Source organism: Gigantopelta aegis, chromosome 3, assembly GCF_016097555.1.
Source record: "Gigantopelta aegis isolate Gae_Host chromosome 3, Gae_host_genome, whole genome shotgun sequence".
Lineage (NCBI taxonomy): Eukaryota > Metazoa > Mollusca > Gastropoda > Neomphalida > Peltospiridae > Gigantopelta > Gigantopelta aegis.
Window position 1 is genome coordinate 80,933,194 of NC_054701.1, and position 18,038 is coordinate 80,951,231.

Genomic DNA, 18,038 nt, shown 5'->3' on the forward strand with positions numbered 1-18,038 from the left:
CATGGAATTGTGGGGGTGGAGGTGTTAGGGAGGCACGTGTTCGGATTGGAATACTGGAGTTTGAATTAGGGACATAATTAGTAGATGCTTTACACCGCTGGTCAGAGTCGGGGACACTAAACATCTGTGTTTGTATAATTTTTATATAATCTCGCTTGATGCGCTGTCGGTCTTGGATCGATCCCCGTCGGTGGGCCCACTAGGCTATTTCTCATTTCAGCCGGTGAAACTCGACCAGTATATCAAAGTATGTTATCCTCTCTGTACATATAAAAGATCCCTTGCCACTAATGAAAAAATGCAGCGGGTTTCCTCTCTAAGACAATATGTGTCAAAATTCCAAATAGCCGAGGAGTAATAAATCAATGTGCTCTAGTGGCGTCGTTAAAGAAACGAAACTTTTTTATACATATAATATTCTGTATCCATCGAGGGCGTCCGATCGAGCGACCCATCGCACCTCAGGCGGGCGCTCCACATAAACTGTTTTTGTTTAACGACACCACTAGAGTACATTGATTTATTAATTATTGGGTGTCAAATATTTGGTAATTCTGACAGTTTTACATTGTTTCATTAGTAGCAAGGGATCTTTTATATGCATCATCCCATTGTCAGGATAGCACATACCATGATCTTTGATATACCAGTCGTGATGCTTTGGCTTGACCGAGAAATGGCCTAATGGGCCCAAAGACGGGGATCGATCCTAGACCAGCCGCATATCAGATACCATATGATTGTGCTACGTACCGCCCCTTCAACTTAGGCAATGGCGTAGCCAGCATGAGGCAGACGAAGCGCTTGCCTCTTCTGGAATTTCCCCAGATTTATTTTATTTTTCCCATGACACTGATATATATTTTACAGGTCTGGGTTTGCTTCGGTGTTTTTCCCTCTCTGGCTACGCCTCAGTTCGACCAATCTAATTAAAATTAGCTCCACTATTACATGTGGATCTAAAGACAGCCAGTTGGAGCTCATGTCCACCAATCAAAACCTTATTTGCAGAATCCTGCCAGTGATTTAAAACTAACAACACTGCATAGTCCCCAATGTCCAGGTAACATTTCGTCTGTAAATAATAATTTAAATATTGTCCAATCACACTTCGCCTTTTATAACGTTATTTGGGAGCATACAAATTCTAAAAATATCGGGCGAGTCTATTTTAGTGGCCTCAGTACAGCGAACCATACCAATACGTACGGGGTGGGTTATCAATCTTCAATTTTACATTAAAAACTATTTATTTATTTATAAAATTTAAAAAACCTAAATCAGTCTTCAGTTATACATTACAAATTATTTATTTTATAAAATAAAACATGTTTTAAGGCATTCGTAATTCACACGAAACGTCGTATACCCTCAGGATAATTCGGAATGTTTTCAAATTATTTTTAAATCACTGGCAGGATTCTGCAAGTAAGGTTTTGATTGGTGGACATGAGCTCCAACTGGCTGTCTTTAGATCCACATGTAATAGTGGAGCTAATTTTAATTAGATTGATAATAACCGAATCAGTGGGCAAACTGTTCGTAATCGTCTGCGGGAGAACGGTTTACATGCACGACGTCCTTACGTCGGATGCGTTTTAACGCAACGTCATCGTCTAAATCGTCTTAATTGGGCACGTGTACACACTCGTTGGATACGGCGACGCTGGAAATACCGTTCTTTTTTCGGATGAATGCAGATTTTCTTTACAACGTGGTGCGCGTCTACCGTAGGAGAAATTAACGCTATGCTGACTGTTGTGGTCTTGAACGAGATCGTTTCGGGGCTGGGGGTTGTGTCATGGTCTGGGCAGCCATTGCCCATGGTTATCGTTCATCACTAGTCGTCACTGATGGCAATTTAAAATGCTCAACGTTACCGCGATGACATTCTCGCTCATCACGTCATTCCTCTGTTCCATAACAACGCCAACATCTCGATTTTTCAGCATGATAATGCCACCTCTCATACAGCTAGAGACACTGTAAATTTTCTTAGGACAAATAACATTGATTTCATTGATGACTGGCCCGCTAAAAGTCCTGATCTCAACCCCATCGAGCATGTCTGGGATAGTCTGGACAGACGATTGAGGCGTCGTCCCAACCCACCCGCTAACGTCAACGAATTTCGTCAAGCGCTCATTCAGGAATGGAACAATATTCCATAGGCAGAAATCAACACTTTAGTCAATTCTATGCGCCTGTTATGCACTGTAGTGGTCAATTCAAGAGGTGGTCATACCCGTTATTAAGTGGGTGGGTTTTTTTTAACCCCTACCACACTTGGTCAAAATTTCTCCCAGTTTCTGTTAACCTATGGCCATGATTTTTGCACCAAACGATGCATCATGGAACACTCTTTAAACGCATATATAACAATTATTCCCCAGGTTTGTTTTTATCAAGTTATGTTCAAGCGAAGTTAGCGGAAGTTTCTTATTTTGTTCAGTATATATAACATTTGTACTTTAGTATCCTGTCAACACAAGAATCAACGCTAGCATGACATTGCATTTTTCTCTTAGGTCACCATGCTTTGTTTGCCCTCGGTAGACACATATTAATGATCAATAGGTCGGTCCATTTTCTTCTTGATCTTTGTTTGTTTGTTTGTTTGTTTTGTTTGTTTTATTGATGTTAAAATAAGGCATTAATGAGGCTCATCGATGAATGTCGTGGCAGGTTTGGTTATTTTGGAGGAGGTTTTTTTTAACGAATCGGTTATATTACACGAAGTGTATTTATAGTTGGCCTTGAATGGGTTTTTAGAAATATTGCAAAGTCATCGCGAGAGGGATAAAAAAAATAAGAAGAAAGAGAAAAGGTAAAAAATAAAAATGTTATTTAATCCCAGTTTGGTTATAAATGCATGTACACTGGCGTAGGAAGCGGGGAGGGCGTGCGCAAGGGAGGCATGTACCCCCCACACACACTTTTAGCAGCAGCGATGTGTTTTTTATATATTTATACATGTATTTGTGTGTGTGTTTGCCTCCCCTCCCGCCCCGCCCCCACACCTTTTGGTACCTTCCTACGCCCGTGATGTAGCTTTAGAACGTTATTGCTATGACTGGATATGAGGGTGTAGCTTTAGGTCGTATTCCTGTGGGGTGTATATATTGAATGTTTAGTCAGTGGTATTACATACGCACCGAGTGCCCCGTTAAGTCTATTGCACACGAGAGCCGTCAGATGAGTAAAAATTAAAGGTTGGTTGTTTTTGTTTAACGACACCACTAGAGCACATTGATTTATTAATCATCGGTTATCGGATGTCAAACATTTGATAATTTTGACATAATCTTAGAGATTACATTTTTTTCCGTTAGTAACAAGGGATCTTTTATATGCATCATCCCACAGATCGGACAGCAATACCACGGGCCTTTGATATATCGTACCAGTCGTGGTACACTGGCTGGAACAAGAAATAGCCAGAGAGCGCTTTACCACATGGCTACGCCCCAACCATCTGAGTAAAACGTTTCACGTGATTTTTGTGTGTGTTATGCTTTTAAAGCAGTCATCTTTATTAAGAGACCACTCGCGCGAGCTAATATAAACTGACAACCTCGATTAAGGGACCATCTTTTTGTATTAATACTAAACAACACAAGAAATGTGAATACATTTAACTGGCATCGGTGGTGTCGTGCTATGAGACATAAGGCCGGTAGGTACAGGATTCGCGAGCTAGTTTAACGACTTAATGGGTAGGTGTAAGGCCACGACACCCTCTTCTCTCTCACTAGCCACTAACAAACTAACAAACAACTAACCCGCTGTCCTAGACAGACAGACAGCCCAGATAGCAGAGGTGTGTGCCCATGACAGCGTGCTTGAACCTTACTTGGATATAAGCACGGAAATATGTTGGAATGAAATGAGAGAATACAAGTATTCATTCTGAATCATGTTAGTTTTTATGTGTATCAAAATTATCAATTGTCTTTTAAACGACCACCTGTATCAAGGGGTCGAGTTGCCACATCCCTAATAATTTAATATAAATTAACCTGCTTTGAACAACCTCAGTTACGTATTTACTGACTGTCCTGTTTAAGCAGTGATCTCTATTTGCAACAGGGGTGGGACGTAGCCCAGTGGTAAAGCGTTCGCTTGATGCGCGGTCGGTCACGGATCGATCCCCGTCGGTGGACCCATTGGGCTATTTCTCGTTCCAGCCAGTGCTCCACAACTGGTGTAACAAAGGCCGTGGTATGCACTATCCTGTCTGTGAGATGGTGAATATAAAACATCCCTTGCTGCTAATCGAAAAGAGTAGCCTATGAAGTGGCGACAGCGGGTTTCCTCTCTCAATATCTGGGTGGTCCTTAACCAAATGACTGACGCCATATAACTGTAAATGAAATGTTTTCAGTGCGTCGTTAAATAAAACATTTCCTTCCTTTTCGAGACCACTTATTAATACACGTACGCATGTATGGACTGAAATAATATTAAATATGTTTCATTTTAACGACATCATCTTACCTTTCCATAATAAAGTTTGTTTTGTTTAACGACACCACTAGAGCACATTTATTTATTTATCATCGGCTATTGGATGTCAAACATTTCGTAATTCTGACGTATTCTTAAAGAGGAAACCCGCGACGTTTTTGTTTGGTTTTTTCATTTGTAGCAAGGGATGTTTTTATATGCACCATCCGACAGATACGAAAGCACATACCACAGCCTTTGATATACCAGTCGCGGTGCACTGGCTGGAACAACTACATATTACATGGATACGTGTTTAGTATGTGTGTTACAAATAAGGATAATTTACCAATGAAACACAGACTTGGGAAGAACAGATTCTGTTCACACGCCTTGAAGTTCTTTTACAAAGCACAAACTCTACTGGAAGATCCGAGAGACAATTTTGTGACATAAGCAATGTTAACTCTGTCGGGAGACCTGTGTGTCTTTCACCCAAGAGCGCAGACTTGTATATTATATGTATCACCATGTTGTCAACTTGTTAATCATGTTACATGTTGGAAAGGAAAATAACAACCTACAAACCAACTTGTGCTGTCTGTTGTTCCTTTAAACAAAACAAAAGAAATTACACTGTGTTAATATCTTGTGAACATTTCAGAATCATATTCATAGTTTGTTTACCAAAATAATTTTATCATGAAAACAAATATATACTAGTATGTATTAAAGTATTTGCGTGTCTTTTGTTAGTCTGTATATTTAGGCAAAATACTAACACAGAGTAGTTTTTCTTATGAATGTAAATGAAGTAACACAAGTTTCAAGTTGGTGGTGTAGGTTCTTGTATTTTACTTTCCAACATTAAACATGATTAATAAGTTAACGCAATGGTGATACGGATAAAATACATATGTCTAAGCTTTTAGGTGAACGATAGAGTTGACACTGCGACTGAGACGTCAAGGGTCTCCTCTTGGGTCCCACCTTCTCGGTCTGTCTCTGGGTCTCTATATGGGTCTGTCCTTGGGCTTATTTTTAGATGATTCGGCTCTAATGATTACGTCTTAATGTTCCTTGGGAATTCATCTCGTTGTCACATGATAAATTGTAATCGCTATTTGCTGACATAATAATTAATAGGTATGATTTTTGGTAGACTGGGTGTAAGGAATTGTGGGGAAACGTATAATAAAATACAAAAATCAAGGTAAGTATATTTTTAAACTTTGTATAGAAATCAAAGTGTTTTAAGAACTTTAAACTTAATTCTGGGTGGAATTTAAATGATTCCAAATTATTTCTCGTCTGCATCACATGATCACTCCACCAAAATGTGGCGCACTTACAGTGTTCACACTGAGGAGGTGTGGGGGGGGGGGGGGGTGTCTTTTTTTAAAATAAATGAATGCGTCAAATATGCATGGCAGATGTGGGCACGGCACAAGACTAGTCCATCGTTCTTGAACCGGAGGACTGCCACTCTCCCAGGACTGGCTTTACAGAATGAAGCTTTTTCGAGACCGCACCATCCCAATCATCTTGCCAAGTCGAAACAATATATTGATTAATATGATATAATATTTACAATCACTGTAGGGTATATAGACATTGCCACATGGCAAATTGAACGCAGACAGCAACAACACCTACCTTTTTATTGCCCTTAATGCCAACATGGCTGAGTACCCAACACAATATAACATACTTTTAGAACCATCCCACAAAACCTTTGCATGTATCACGGAGTGCATTGTGACGTTTAAATGTTGAACTTTCATATCCCACCGTACCGTTTGTTGGTTTTCTATAATACAGTTTCAACCCTTGTAAAGTTTATTTTCGTCGTCAGTACTGCATATTTGCAATTCATAATAGTTTATGGACTGATTTCTTACCAGCATAGGGCGAGACGTAGCCCAGTGGTAAAGCGCTCGCTTGATGCGCGGTCGGTTTGGGATCGAACCCCGTCAGTGGGCCCATTGGGCTATTTCTCGCTACAGCCAGTGTACCACGACTGGTACATTAAAGACCGTGGTACGTGCTATTCTGTCCATGGTGCATATTGAAGATCCCGTGATCGAAAAGAGTAGTTCACGAAGTTGCGACAGCGGGTTTCCTCCCTCAATATCTGTGTAGTCCTTAACCATATGTCGGATGCCATATAACCGTAAATAAAATGTGCTGAGTGCGTCGTTAAGTAAACCATTTCCTTCCTTCCTTCCTTCTTACCAGCATAAATCCAATATATTTTCTTTTGGTCGAGAGTCAAGACAGGAAAATTTCCAGATTGGTTAAATGAGAGGTATCCCATCCCAACTCGTGCCCCGAGACTGGTATATCAAAAGCCGTGGTAAGTGCTGTCCTGTCTGTGAGAAAGTACATATAAAAGATCCCTTGCTGCTACTGATTTTTATTTTTTTAAAGTCATTGGGGTTTTTTTCATGAGTTGGTCCATATACCTTGTTTTCCTTAGCCCCCCCCCCCCTCCCCTAATCAAAATATTTCCTGGATCTACCCTTGGGTGGAGGGAGAGGGACCTGAGGCCATCGAGAGAGAGTTCTGTTGCTAAGTTACATTCTACCTCATTTCCAGTTGGTGCAATTAAAAAAAAAAGTTAATATTTTAATTTAATTAATTATCATTTGAACGCTGTTGAAAAGGACAACATTACAAAATAAGACAGGGTGAACGACACTTGGCAGTTGATCGTTTAATAATGTGAGTATAAATACTTATTGACAAGTAAGAGTTGTTTCCCCTACATTATTGGTTCATGCAAGTAATCGACTAAAAAACAATGTGCACATTTTATGGTTAGGTTCAATGTATTTTACTTTCGTAAAGCATGCGTTTCGAATGTAGTCGAACCGAAGCCATGGTCATAATATAGGTTTGCCTGAATCAGTTTCATTAAAATCGTATTTTATTGTCTATTCTGGATACTAGCAGATGGGGGGGGGGGGGGGGGGGGGGGGGGGGGTCGTGTTCACGTGATCTTTCATTCCATTAAATTAAAATATCACCAACGATTTGTTTTATTTAATCTACTTGTATTTAACGGCATTTGTAAAGACTTCTAATAATTTACATATTAAACTTGTATGAAACGAGCTGTAATGAAAAGCGTATAAACGTATATACCGTTACCCGTATATATCGTTTTTTGACGTTTTTGCAATACTTCTGTCTCGTATAAATAATTAATGTGGATGGATTTATGTCATTTAGTTATAAACCCATATAGATATGTTTTCTGTTGTTAATTTGAGATATAAAACATAACAGTACGTTCAGAAGTATGCTTTACTGCGAGAGATTTAAAGTAATGTTTCACCAACAGTATGATTCAATAACGAACACCGTGCGTAATGTCATTAGATTCGGTCTTTGTGATTTGTCATATCACCTGTCTACATGATCGACTTGGTCTTTGTGATTTGTCATATCACATGTGCACATGATCGATTTTACAAGTCTGTACGTTTTCTCTTCTTGAGGTTGTTGCTGATTTTCGCCGCCACTTTCTTCCTGTTTTCTAACAGTTTGGGCGAGTCTTTTAACACAGATTCTCCATATTTGGCGACCGTGTTTTCGAAAGCAGCATGTGCTGCGATGTCAGCAGCAGAAATCTGAAACGAAATAAATATTTTAAATAATATTAGAGTGGCAAAGGGAAATAGATTTATGGTTTTGTACATCTGACTAGCTTGAAGTAATACAAACGTTTAATGACTGAATGGTATACATGAACAATCTGAATAATTCACATAAAGCCAACATTGTTACCAAGTATAGAACTAGGAGTATTTATGTTATGTCATAGTACCAAGTTTCAGAACTTTCCAATGAAAACACTACCAGAAGATAGATTTTCAAATTTTCAATGTTAATTTTTCATTTAAATCTTTAAATATGTATTTAAACTTTTTAGTGTAACTATAAAAACAAATTCTGAATTTCATAGATCTATCTCTATATTTATGTGAAGACTAGCCATGAAAATAATTATACCGAGTTTCAGAAGTATTCAACAAAAATCTAGCAGACGACAGACTTTTAAATGTTCAATGATAAATTTCCATTTATTGTTTTTAATTTAATAACAATTCACACATTCAAAATTTCCCCAATATTTCTCTATTAGTTTGTGAAGACTGCCCCTGGGAATTATTGTACTAAGTTGTGTTTTTTAATTCGAAACTTTCAAAATGCCTTCCTATTAGTTTATTGAAATTGCCCAAGAGAATCATAGTATCAAGTGTGAGAACTATCCAAACAAAACTCTAGAAGATTGACTTTTTAAAAATATTAATGTAATAAAAAAAATATTTAAAAAATTCTGAATATGTCTCTATTAGTTTGTGTCGTTCCAGCCAGTACTCCACAACTGGTGTAACAAAGGCCGTGGTATGTACTATCCTGTCTGTGCGATGGTGCATATAAAAGATCCCTTGCTGCTAATCGAAAAGAGTAGCCCATAAAGTCGCGACAGTGGGTTTCCTCTATCAATATTTAAGGCCGGCTCTTGTGCCCACGACAGGCGTGCGCTACAACAGCTTGTTCTGAATGTGCACGTAAAACCCTATGACACATGACAATCGAAAAGATTAGCGCATGAAGTGGCGACAGCGGATTTCCTCTCTCAATATCTGTGATCCTAAACCATATGTCCGAGGCCATATAACCGTAAATAAAATGTGCTGAGTGCTTCGTTAAATAAAACATGTTATTATTATGTCTCTATTAGTTTGAAAAGTGCCCCAGATGATCATTGTACCAAGTTACAGAACAACTCAATCAAAATCCCGGGTGAAGATAAACTTCAAAGAAAACATTCGCGAACGCTTGGACGATGGACGAACAATTCCGGGAAAAAACATCTGTATTAGAATAGCTCCGCTGACAAAAGTCATAGCGGACCTAAAGATACTTTGTCTATTGGGTGTCAAACAAAGGTAAGTACATGAACATGATTTTTACATTATAATGAAAATTCCATATTTATGTACAAAAACATAATTAGAGATTTTTCAATTTAACCTCCCCGCCAAAAAAAACAAAATAAATAAATAATAAAACAGATTTTTTTTAAAATGCAAAGACCCCTCCAACATGTCCTTTAATGAACGTCTAACATAATAATTAGAAAGGAAAGGGATGTTTCGTTAACGACACCTCAGCACATTTTAAACTTCGGTTATTTTGGTAGTTTATCTAAACGTACCGAATTACCAACAAAGTATCCAGTTCCGTTTTCAGTGAGAAACGTTTCAAACAATTTTGCAAAATGCGCAATATCGTCTTTAATCAGCTTCACCCACAACTCTTTCTAAAAACAAAAACAAAATAGAAGATAAACATAAAATAGCAAACCCACGCGTGTCTGAATTTTAACTAGATTTAAACAATATGTCTGGCTGTCAGAAGATTAGGATGACCATTGCGAAATATGTCTGGTCGTCAGAAGACTAAGATGACCATTGAGAAATATGTCCCAGGACTAAAATGACCATTGCGAAATATGTTTGATTCTTACAGGACTAAGATGACCATTGAGAAATATGTTTGATTCTTACAGGACTAAGATGACCATTGAGAAATATGTTTGATTCTTACAGGACTAAGATGACCATTGAGAAATATGGCTTATTCTTACAGGACTACGATGACCATTGAGAAATATGGCTGATTCTTACAGGACTACGATGACCACTGAGAAATATGTTTGATTCTTACAGGACTAAGATGACCATTGAGAAATATGGCTGATTCTTACAGGACTACGATGACCATTGAGAAATATGTTTGATTCTTACAGGACTACGATGACCATTGAGAAATATGTTTGATTCTTACAGGACTACGATGACCATTGAGAAATATGTTTGATTCTTACAGGACTAAGATGACCATTGAGAAATATGTTTGATTCTTACAGGACTAAGATGACCATTGAGAAATATGGCTTATTCTTACAGGACTACGATGACCATTGAGAAATATGGCTGATTCTTACAGGACTACGATGACCATTGAGAAATATGTTTGATTCTTACAGAACTAAGATGACCATTGAGAAATATGTTTGATTCTTACAGAACTAAGATGACCATTGAGAAATATGGCTGATTCTTACAGGAATACGATGACCATTGAGAAATATGTTTGATTCTTACAGGACTACGATGACCATTGAGAAATAGGTTTGATTCTTACAGGACTAAGATGATCATTGAGAAATATGTTTGATTCTTACAGGACTAAGATGACCATTGAGAAATATGGCTGATTCTTACAGAACTAAGATGACCATTGAGAAATATGGCTTATTCTTACAGGACTACGATGACCACTGAGAAATATGTTTGATTCTTACAGGACTACGATGACCATTGAGAAATAGGTTTGATTCTTACAGGACTAAGATGACCATTGAGAAATATGTTTGATTCTTACAGGACTAAGATGACCATTGAGAAATGTTTGATTCTTACAGGACTACGATGACCATTGAGAAATATGTTTGATGCTTACAGGACTACGATGACCATTGAGAAATATGGCCGATTCTTACAGGACTAAGATGACCATTGAGAAATATGGCCGATTCTTACAGGACTAAGATGACCATTGAGAAATATGGCCGATTCTTACAGGACTAAGATGATCATTGAGAAATATGGCCGATTCTTACAGGACTAAGATGACCATTGAGAAATATGGCCGATTTTTACAGGACTACGATGACCATTGAGAAATATGGCTGATTTTTACAGGACTACGATGACCATTGAGAAATATGTTTGATTCTTACAGGACTAACATGACCATTGAGAAATATGTCTGATTCGTACAGGACTACGATGGCCATTGAGAAATATGTTTGATTCTTACAGGACTAACATGACCATTGAGAAATATGTCTGATTCGTACAGGACTACGATGACCATTGAGAAATATGTTTGATTCTTACAGGACTACGATGACCATTAAGAAATATGTTTGATTCTTACAGGACTACGATGACCACTGAGAAATATGTTTGATTCTTACAGGACTACGATGACCATTGAGAAATAGGTTTGATTCTTACAGGACTAAGATGACCATTGAGAAATATGTTTGATTCTTACAGGACTAAGATGACCATTGAGAAATGTTTGATTCTTACAGGACTACGATGACCATTGAGAAATATGTTTGATGCTTACAGGACTACGATGACCATTGAGAAATATGGCCGATTCTTACAGGACTAAGATGACCATTGAGAAATATGGCCGATTCTTACAGGACTAAGATGACCATTGAGAAATATGGCCGATTCTTACAGGACTAAGATGATCATTGAGAAATATGGCCGATTCTTACAGGACTAAGATGACCATTGAGAAATATGGCCGATTTTTACAGGACTACGATGACCATTGAGAAATATGGCTGATTTTTACAGGACTACGATGACCATTGAGAAATATGTTTGATTCTTACAGGACTAACATGACCATTGAGAAATATGTCTGATTCGTACAGGACTACGATGGCCATTGAGAAATATGTTTGATTCTTACAGGACTAACATGACCATTGAGAAATATGTCTGATTCGTACAGGACTACGATGACCATTGAGAAATATGTTTGATTCTTACAGGACTACGATGACCATTAAGAAATATGTTTGATTCTTACAGGACTACAATGACCATTGAGAAATATGGCTATGTCTCACAGGGCTAAGACATTTAACCACTTGAATAGGTTTGACTGCATCTATAGAGTACACTTCTGATTTATTCACGTTCCAATACCTTTCTGGTTTCATCATGTTCAGAAATAACTTTGCCTCATGCCTGTAGCATGTCCTCCGCAATGTGCATCAACTCATCCACCCTCAGCTCCTCTAGGCTGGTTTTCCTGGCCAATTCTAAAACACAAGATAAGGCAACGTTGTAGCACTTCATAAATCTGAGGTAACTGTCTTACACAGAGATGCGACTTTGAATACATACACACGTTTCTCACATCCTAGTTCATTGCTTTATATACATTTATACACAACGTGTACCCCGGGTCCTTGGTGTACCAGTCGTGGAAAACTGACGGAGACGCTGTGGGGATAGTTGAGGGCGTTCGATCCTGCAACCCAAGTGAACGCTCCATAACTAAAGGCGAGGACACACAAAACGAGTGGTTCTTAATACGTTTCCCGAGAAAGCATGGCCTGATCCCGCTCAACACAGTCAAGAACACTTTCACAGTTTTCTGCACACGCACCTTGTCATGGCTATTGTTTATCCGAGGGGGAAGGGGGTATCTAAATGATTCAGCCCACCTTGGACATCAGAATTAGGTACATCACCTTGTTAAATGCTATCGACGTGAAGGCCTATTTGGGAGACTCAATATTAGGCTAGGAATTATGTTATTTGCAAAGGATTTGAGTTTACTAGAGTGTGTGTACATTTAATCTATGTACATACCTATTGGCATTTTTACCGCTAGGAATGAAGTTAATAAACCAATTTGCCTACTAACATGTTTTTACTACAATTACAATGTGTGTACTTTGGACTTGAGAACTGGCTGCAGACATTCGGTCCTGTTATAGATGTAGGAAGTGGTGGTTGGGTGGAGAGGGGAGGGGTGTGTCAGGGGCGTTGTTTGGTCCAATCGGACTTTGAAGCCGAGGTGGCCAGAATACTTACCTTACCCTCCCCTTCTCCCTCGAGCGCGCTGAAATGCGAATTAATATCCCCATACCAACTGCAAGTCGCTTTGCCCTTTCAACGCTTATGACTTAACAGACTGTCTTTATAAATAAATAACCACTAACAACAGATCTAGAATTAATGAAGTTCCAGAGATTACAGGGGCGGATTATGCTTCAGGTAAGGGGGATTTCCGAAACAATATGTAAAACTTTATAATTTGTTATTATAAATTTTACGTGGACATCCATTTAGATCTACGTGGTGGGGTGGGGGTTTGTTTTAGCCGGGGGGGGGGGGATCCGTGCAACTGGGACCCCCCCCCATAATCCGCCCATGGATTATGTCGTCAGGGGCGAGGCCCCAATTGTACCACTCTTTTTTTTAAATAAATGACTACTGTATTTGAATTTTTCAACTTGTAAGAAACTCAGCATACAAGAAGAAAAAGGAATCGCAATGCATCCCAACAGTAAACATCCAGTAGTAATCTCTGGAACTGCCCTTACAGTACTCACTGAATTCTTTAGCCAGGTATTTAGCAATAGCCAAACTTTGTGTGTACATTTTGCCATCGATTTCAGAACAGGCATAGAGCAACCGGGAAGAGCTGAAAATAAATTGTTAGAACTGATGACATCTGGTTGTACATATTTATGCATACAGCATATTTACGTTTACATACATGTGCATGTATATTTGCTTTTACAAGTAAATAATTACATATTTATGTAAACACCGTTTCAGCAAAGAACATATTTATGTATATTTGTTTTTACATTTACATCCAGTCGAACTTGACATAAAACATTAAGAAGTTTGTTTTGTTTAACTTCACCACTAAAGCACACTGGTTTATTAATCATCGGCTATTGGATGTCAACACTATGGAAAACCCACACATACCACGGCCTTTGATATACTAGTCGTGGTGCACTGGCTAGAATGAGAAATAGCCCAATGGGTCCATCAACGGAGATCGATCCCAGACCAACCGTGCATCAGGCGAGCGCTGTACCACTGAGCTACGTCCCGCCCCTAAAACATTAAACTATCCTGTATAGAGCCGTACTTTTTTTCTTCTTTTTGTCATGACCAAGGTAAACAATTGAAACCACAAAAAGACGAGCGTGTTGGCGTTTGGATGGTTTTTTGTTTATTTTAAAAAAAAAATGGATTTTTTGTTTGTTTTGATTGTTGTTCTCTGTGTGTGTGTGTGTGTGTGTGTGTGTGTGTGTGTGTGTGTGTCTCTCTCTCTCTCTCTCTCTTTCTCTCTCTTTCTCTCTCTCTGTCTCTCTGTCTCTCTCTCTGTCTCTCTCTCTCTCTCTCTCTCTCTCTCTCTCTCTCTCTCTCTCTCTCTCTCTCTCTCTCTCTGTGCGTGTGCGTGCGTGTGTGTGTGTATGTGTGTTTCTTTAATTATTATATTTTGAAAGCAGTGAAACACATTTGTGTGTCGGTTTTACGAACTAAAAAGGCGAATGAATGAATGTATGTATGTTTAACAACACCCCAGCACGAAAATAGAGATCGGCTACTGGGTGTCAAACAAACGTAAGTACATCAATATGATTATTTCCAATAAAAGTTGTGTAATTATGTAAAACAACGTGAAAGGAACTGTGAGAAACGTACAATAGAATCAAAATATTTTTAAAAATTTGAAATTAATTCTGGTTGGAATTTAGATGATTCCAAAATATTAAATGGCAAATATATCGTTCCTCGTCAGCTTCAGCTTTAGATGTACACACTGTGTCCACTGACAATGTTCACACTGAGGAGGGGGTGACGGCGGCGACGGCGTCTTTTGTGGTTGACGCGTTCAGCTTCATTTCTCAACTGGAAGTTCTATATCATTGAAACTTGGTTTATAGTTGCACCTATCGATGTTCATCGCAATGAATTTCGATTTACTATTTTTAAAATTTAATTATTGTGTGTGCAGGCGAGAGCAACTTACTTGGTTTAACGTTTGGCCAGTCTGCAAACTGAACCCTCTTTTCTTCGAACTCTTTACCACCGGTAGCGAATAACATTCGAATTAACTCCCCTCTTCCGCGAATATCGAAATACGTCAACTTGTAGGTAGGCATGGCGGTACGACTGTTGCTGATCATAGAAAACACACAAATGTCCGACTAGGTGCGTTGTATACCCGTTTATATACAGACTCACACGGAGGTCTAAACTGCTGATTCATTGTTTGATCTCTACACAAACTAGATGTTTAGATAACCTTACACTGCGCTTTCTCAACAAAATACAACCGCCGTGTAACTAGCCATCCCTCATCACCAAATCAAATCCCATAGGCGACAATATTAACACAATATAAAACCCCTTCATGCATCCTGTCGACAGAGAAATACTTTTATAGATGTTTAACGAAACACCCGCACGAAAAATACATCGGCTATTGGCTATCAAACTATGGTAATGGCAAAACTAAAGTAACATCATGGATATAAATACTACCAACCCTCACGCTTAAAGTAAACCAAACAAAATAGGGGTTGAGCTGCTCATTTCAGACGGGTAGCGTCTATGACAGTTACTTTACGTTACTACCCTAGTTCCACACAAAAATTGCTGTGCCATTTTTAATAGGACCTCGGACGTGTTTAAGCACAAATGGTAGTTGGTACATTGGCACTAATTCAAATTAAATTACAGGAATTTACTGGTCAGATGAAATACAAAACACTCTCACATTTATCACCAATGGCAGGATGGTAGCTTCAACAGTGGGATGGCTGCACCTCGACCCACTCAGATACTATTTGGTGTACGCCTACCTATATACATGGTCATCGTGTTGGCCTCGGTGGTGTTGTGGGTAAGCCATCGAACTTAAGGCTGGTATAGGTACTTGGTTCGCATTCCGGTACCAGCTCCAACCTAAAGCGAATTTAATGACTCAATGGGTAGGTGTACGGTCCACTACACCGACTTCTCTTTCACTAACCACTAACAACTAACCACTAACCACTCTGTCTAAATAGTCCAGATTACCACAGACAGTCCAGGTAGCTCATGTATGTGCCCAGGAATGTGTGCTTGATCCTTAATTGGATATAAGCACGACAACAGTATAAGTGAAAAGAAATAACATATAGGATCAAACAAGTAACTGTAAGCAATTTACAAACAGTCTGCTCAAATTAACGTTACAAACATATTTATTTCACGAAATAAATATGTTTGTAATTTGAGCAGAATTTTTGTAAATTATTTACAGTTACTTGATAGAAATATTATTATTTGATCTATGTGCGCACTCAGATGTGCCGTTGTTTACAGAAGCTGTAGACATACTGTACTGGCGAGGCCATCATAGTGGCAGTCCTCATACAGACGAAATTGAAACCATATATCGTGGTCAGTTTTAGTTCTCCTCTGTAGACACAACACTTGACAGTGAGTCATGGCTGCACACCCTAACGCCTACAGCAACCTCCTTTAGAATCTTGTACAGAGAAAGACAGAAAGTTTGGTTTGTTTAACGACAACACTAGAGCACATTGATTAATTGATCTTGTGCAGAGATATGGCATTGAATATGATAGAGGCAGGTTCGTGTTACTGGTGTGTAGATTAACAGATATCATCGTCACACTCGTACACACACATAATACACACACACACACACACACACAAAAAACACACACACACACAACTCACAGAAAAACAAAAAACACACACACACACACACACACACACACACACACACACACACAGAGACTACGACCACAACGCACACACGCGATCTTTTATGTGCACTTTCCTATAGACAAGACAGTTTATACCATGGCCTTTGATATATCATCCGTGGGGCACTGGGTGGGACAAGAGAAACCTAAGTCCATCAAAGGCAAGCGCTCTACCACTGAGTTAAACCAACTCTAATGGTTAGTCTTTTTTGAACAATTGATTATTTGTGTGAGAGAGAGAGAGAGAGAGAGAGAGAGAGAGAGAGAGAGAGAGAGAGAGAGAGAGAGAGAGAGAGAGAGAGAGAGAGAGAGAGAGAATTAGAGAAAGAAAAAGAGAGAGGGGGGGGGGCAGAGAGAGGAGGGGACACCAGGGAAATGCCTGCGAGTAATACCTCCTGCCTAGAAACATGCCATATCTATTCATGTATCTGTATAACACTAGTACTTTAGTATTCTGTCAACACAAGAATCAACGCTAGCATAACATTGTATTTTTGACTTATGTCTCCATTCTTTCTGTGTTTGCGGTCGTTAGATTAATATCAGCGACGTTTTTTTTTGCGTTTGTTCTTGTCGTTTGTTTGTTTTTGAGATGTTTAATGATACGGGAAAATATCACAAGTGAGACCTAATGGTGAATATCGGTCAATTGCGTTGGGTTTATTTATTAATTTATTTATTAAATCTTTGAAACCGTTACGCTCAGGTACACGGGTCTTGTTGGCTTGTAAGCAAATGACCCAACCACAGCAACACATTACCTAGAGACCTTGCATCGTCATCGAGAGAGAGAGAGAGAGAGAGAGAGAGAGAGAGAGAGAGAGAGAGAGAGAGAGAGAGAGAGAGAGAGAGAGAGAGAGAGAGAGAGAGAGAGAGAGAGAGAGAGAGAGAGAGAGAGAGAGAGAGAGAGAGAGAGAGAGAGAGAGAGAGAGAGAGAGAGAGAGAGAGAGAGAGGTGTTGTTAAGTTCAGATACGTCTAGCTTGCAGTGTATCGAAGACCTTTGGAAAAGTGCATATAAAAGAATCATGGTTGCTTCGTCGATAAGAGTAACCTATGTTGCGGCAGTGAATTTCTTCGTTCTTTATCGACAGATGTTTTCGTTTTAGACACTAAAAAGCCATTGTTTATACTGTTATTAAACAACTGGTCCTTTCTTTTCTCCTA

The 18,038-nt window shown here is 39.0% G+C and overlaps 1 protein-coding gene across 1 annotated transcript; it reads right to left on the bottom strand.

Annotated features, from left to right (window-relative positions):
* Positions 1–13,479: 13,479 nt before the first annotated feature.
* On the bottom strand, positions 13,480–15,256 carry LOC121368878 (hematopoietic prostaglandin D synthase-like). The gene is given in 3 exon segments (XM_041493636.1): positions 13,480–13,747; positions 13,750–13,773; positions 15,124–15,256. Coding segments are annotated over 3 exon segments (327 nt in total). The 3' UTR covers positions 13,480–13,577.
* Between the last annotated feature and the right edge of the window lie 2,782 nt (positions 15,257–18,038).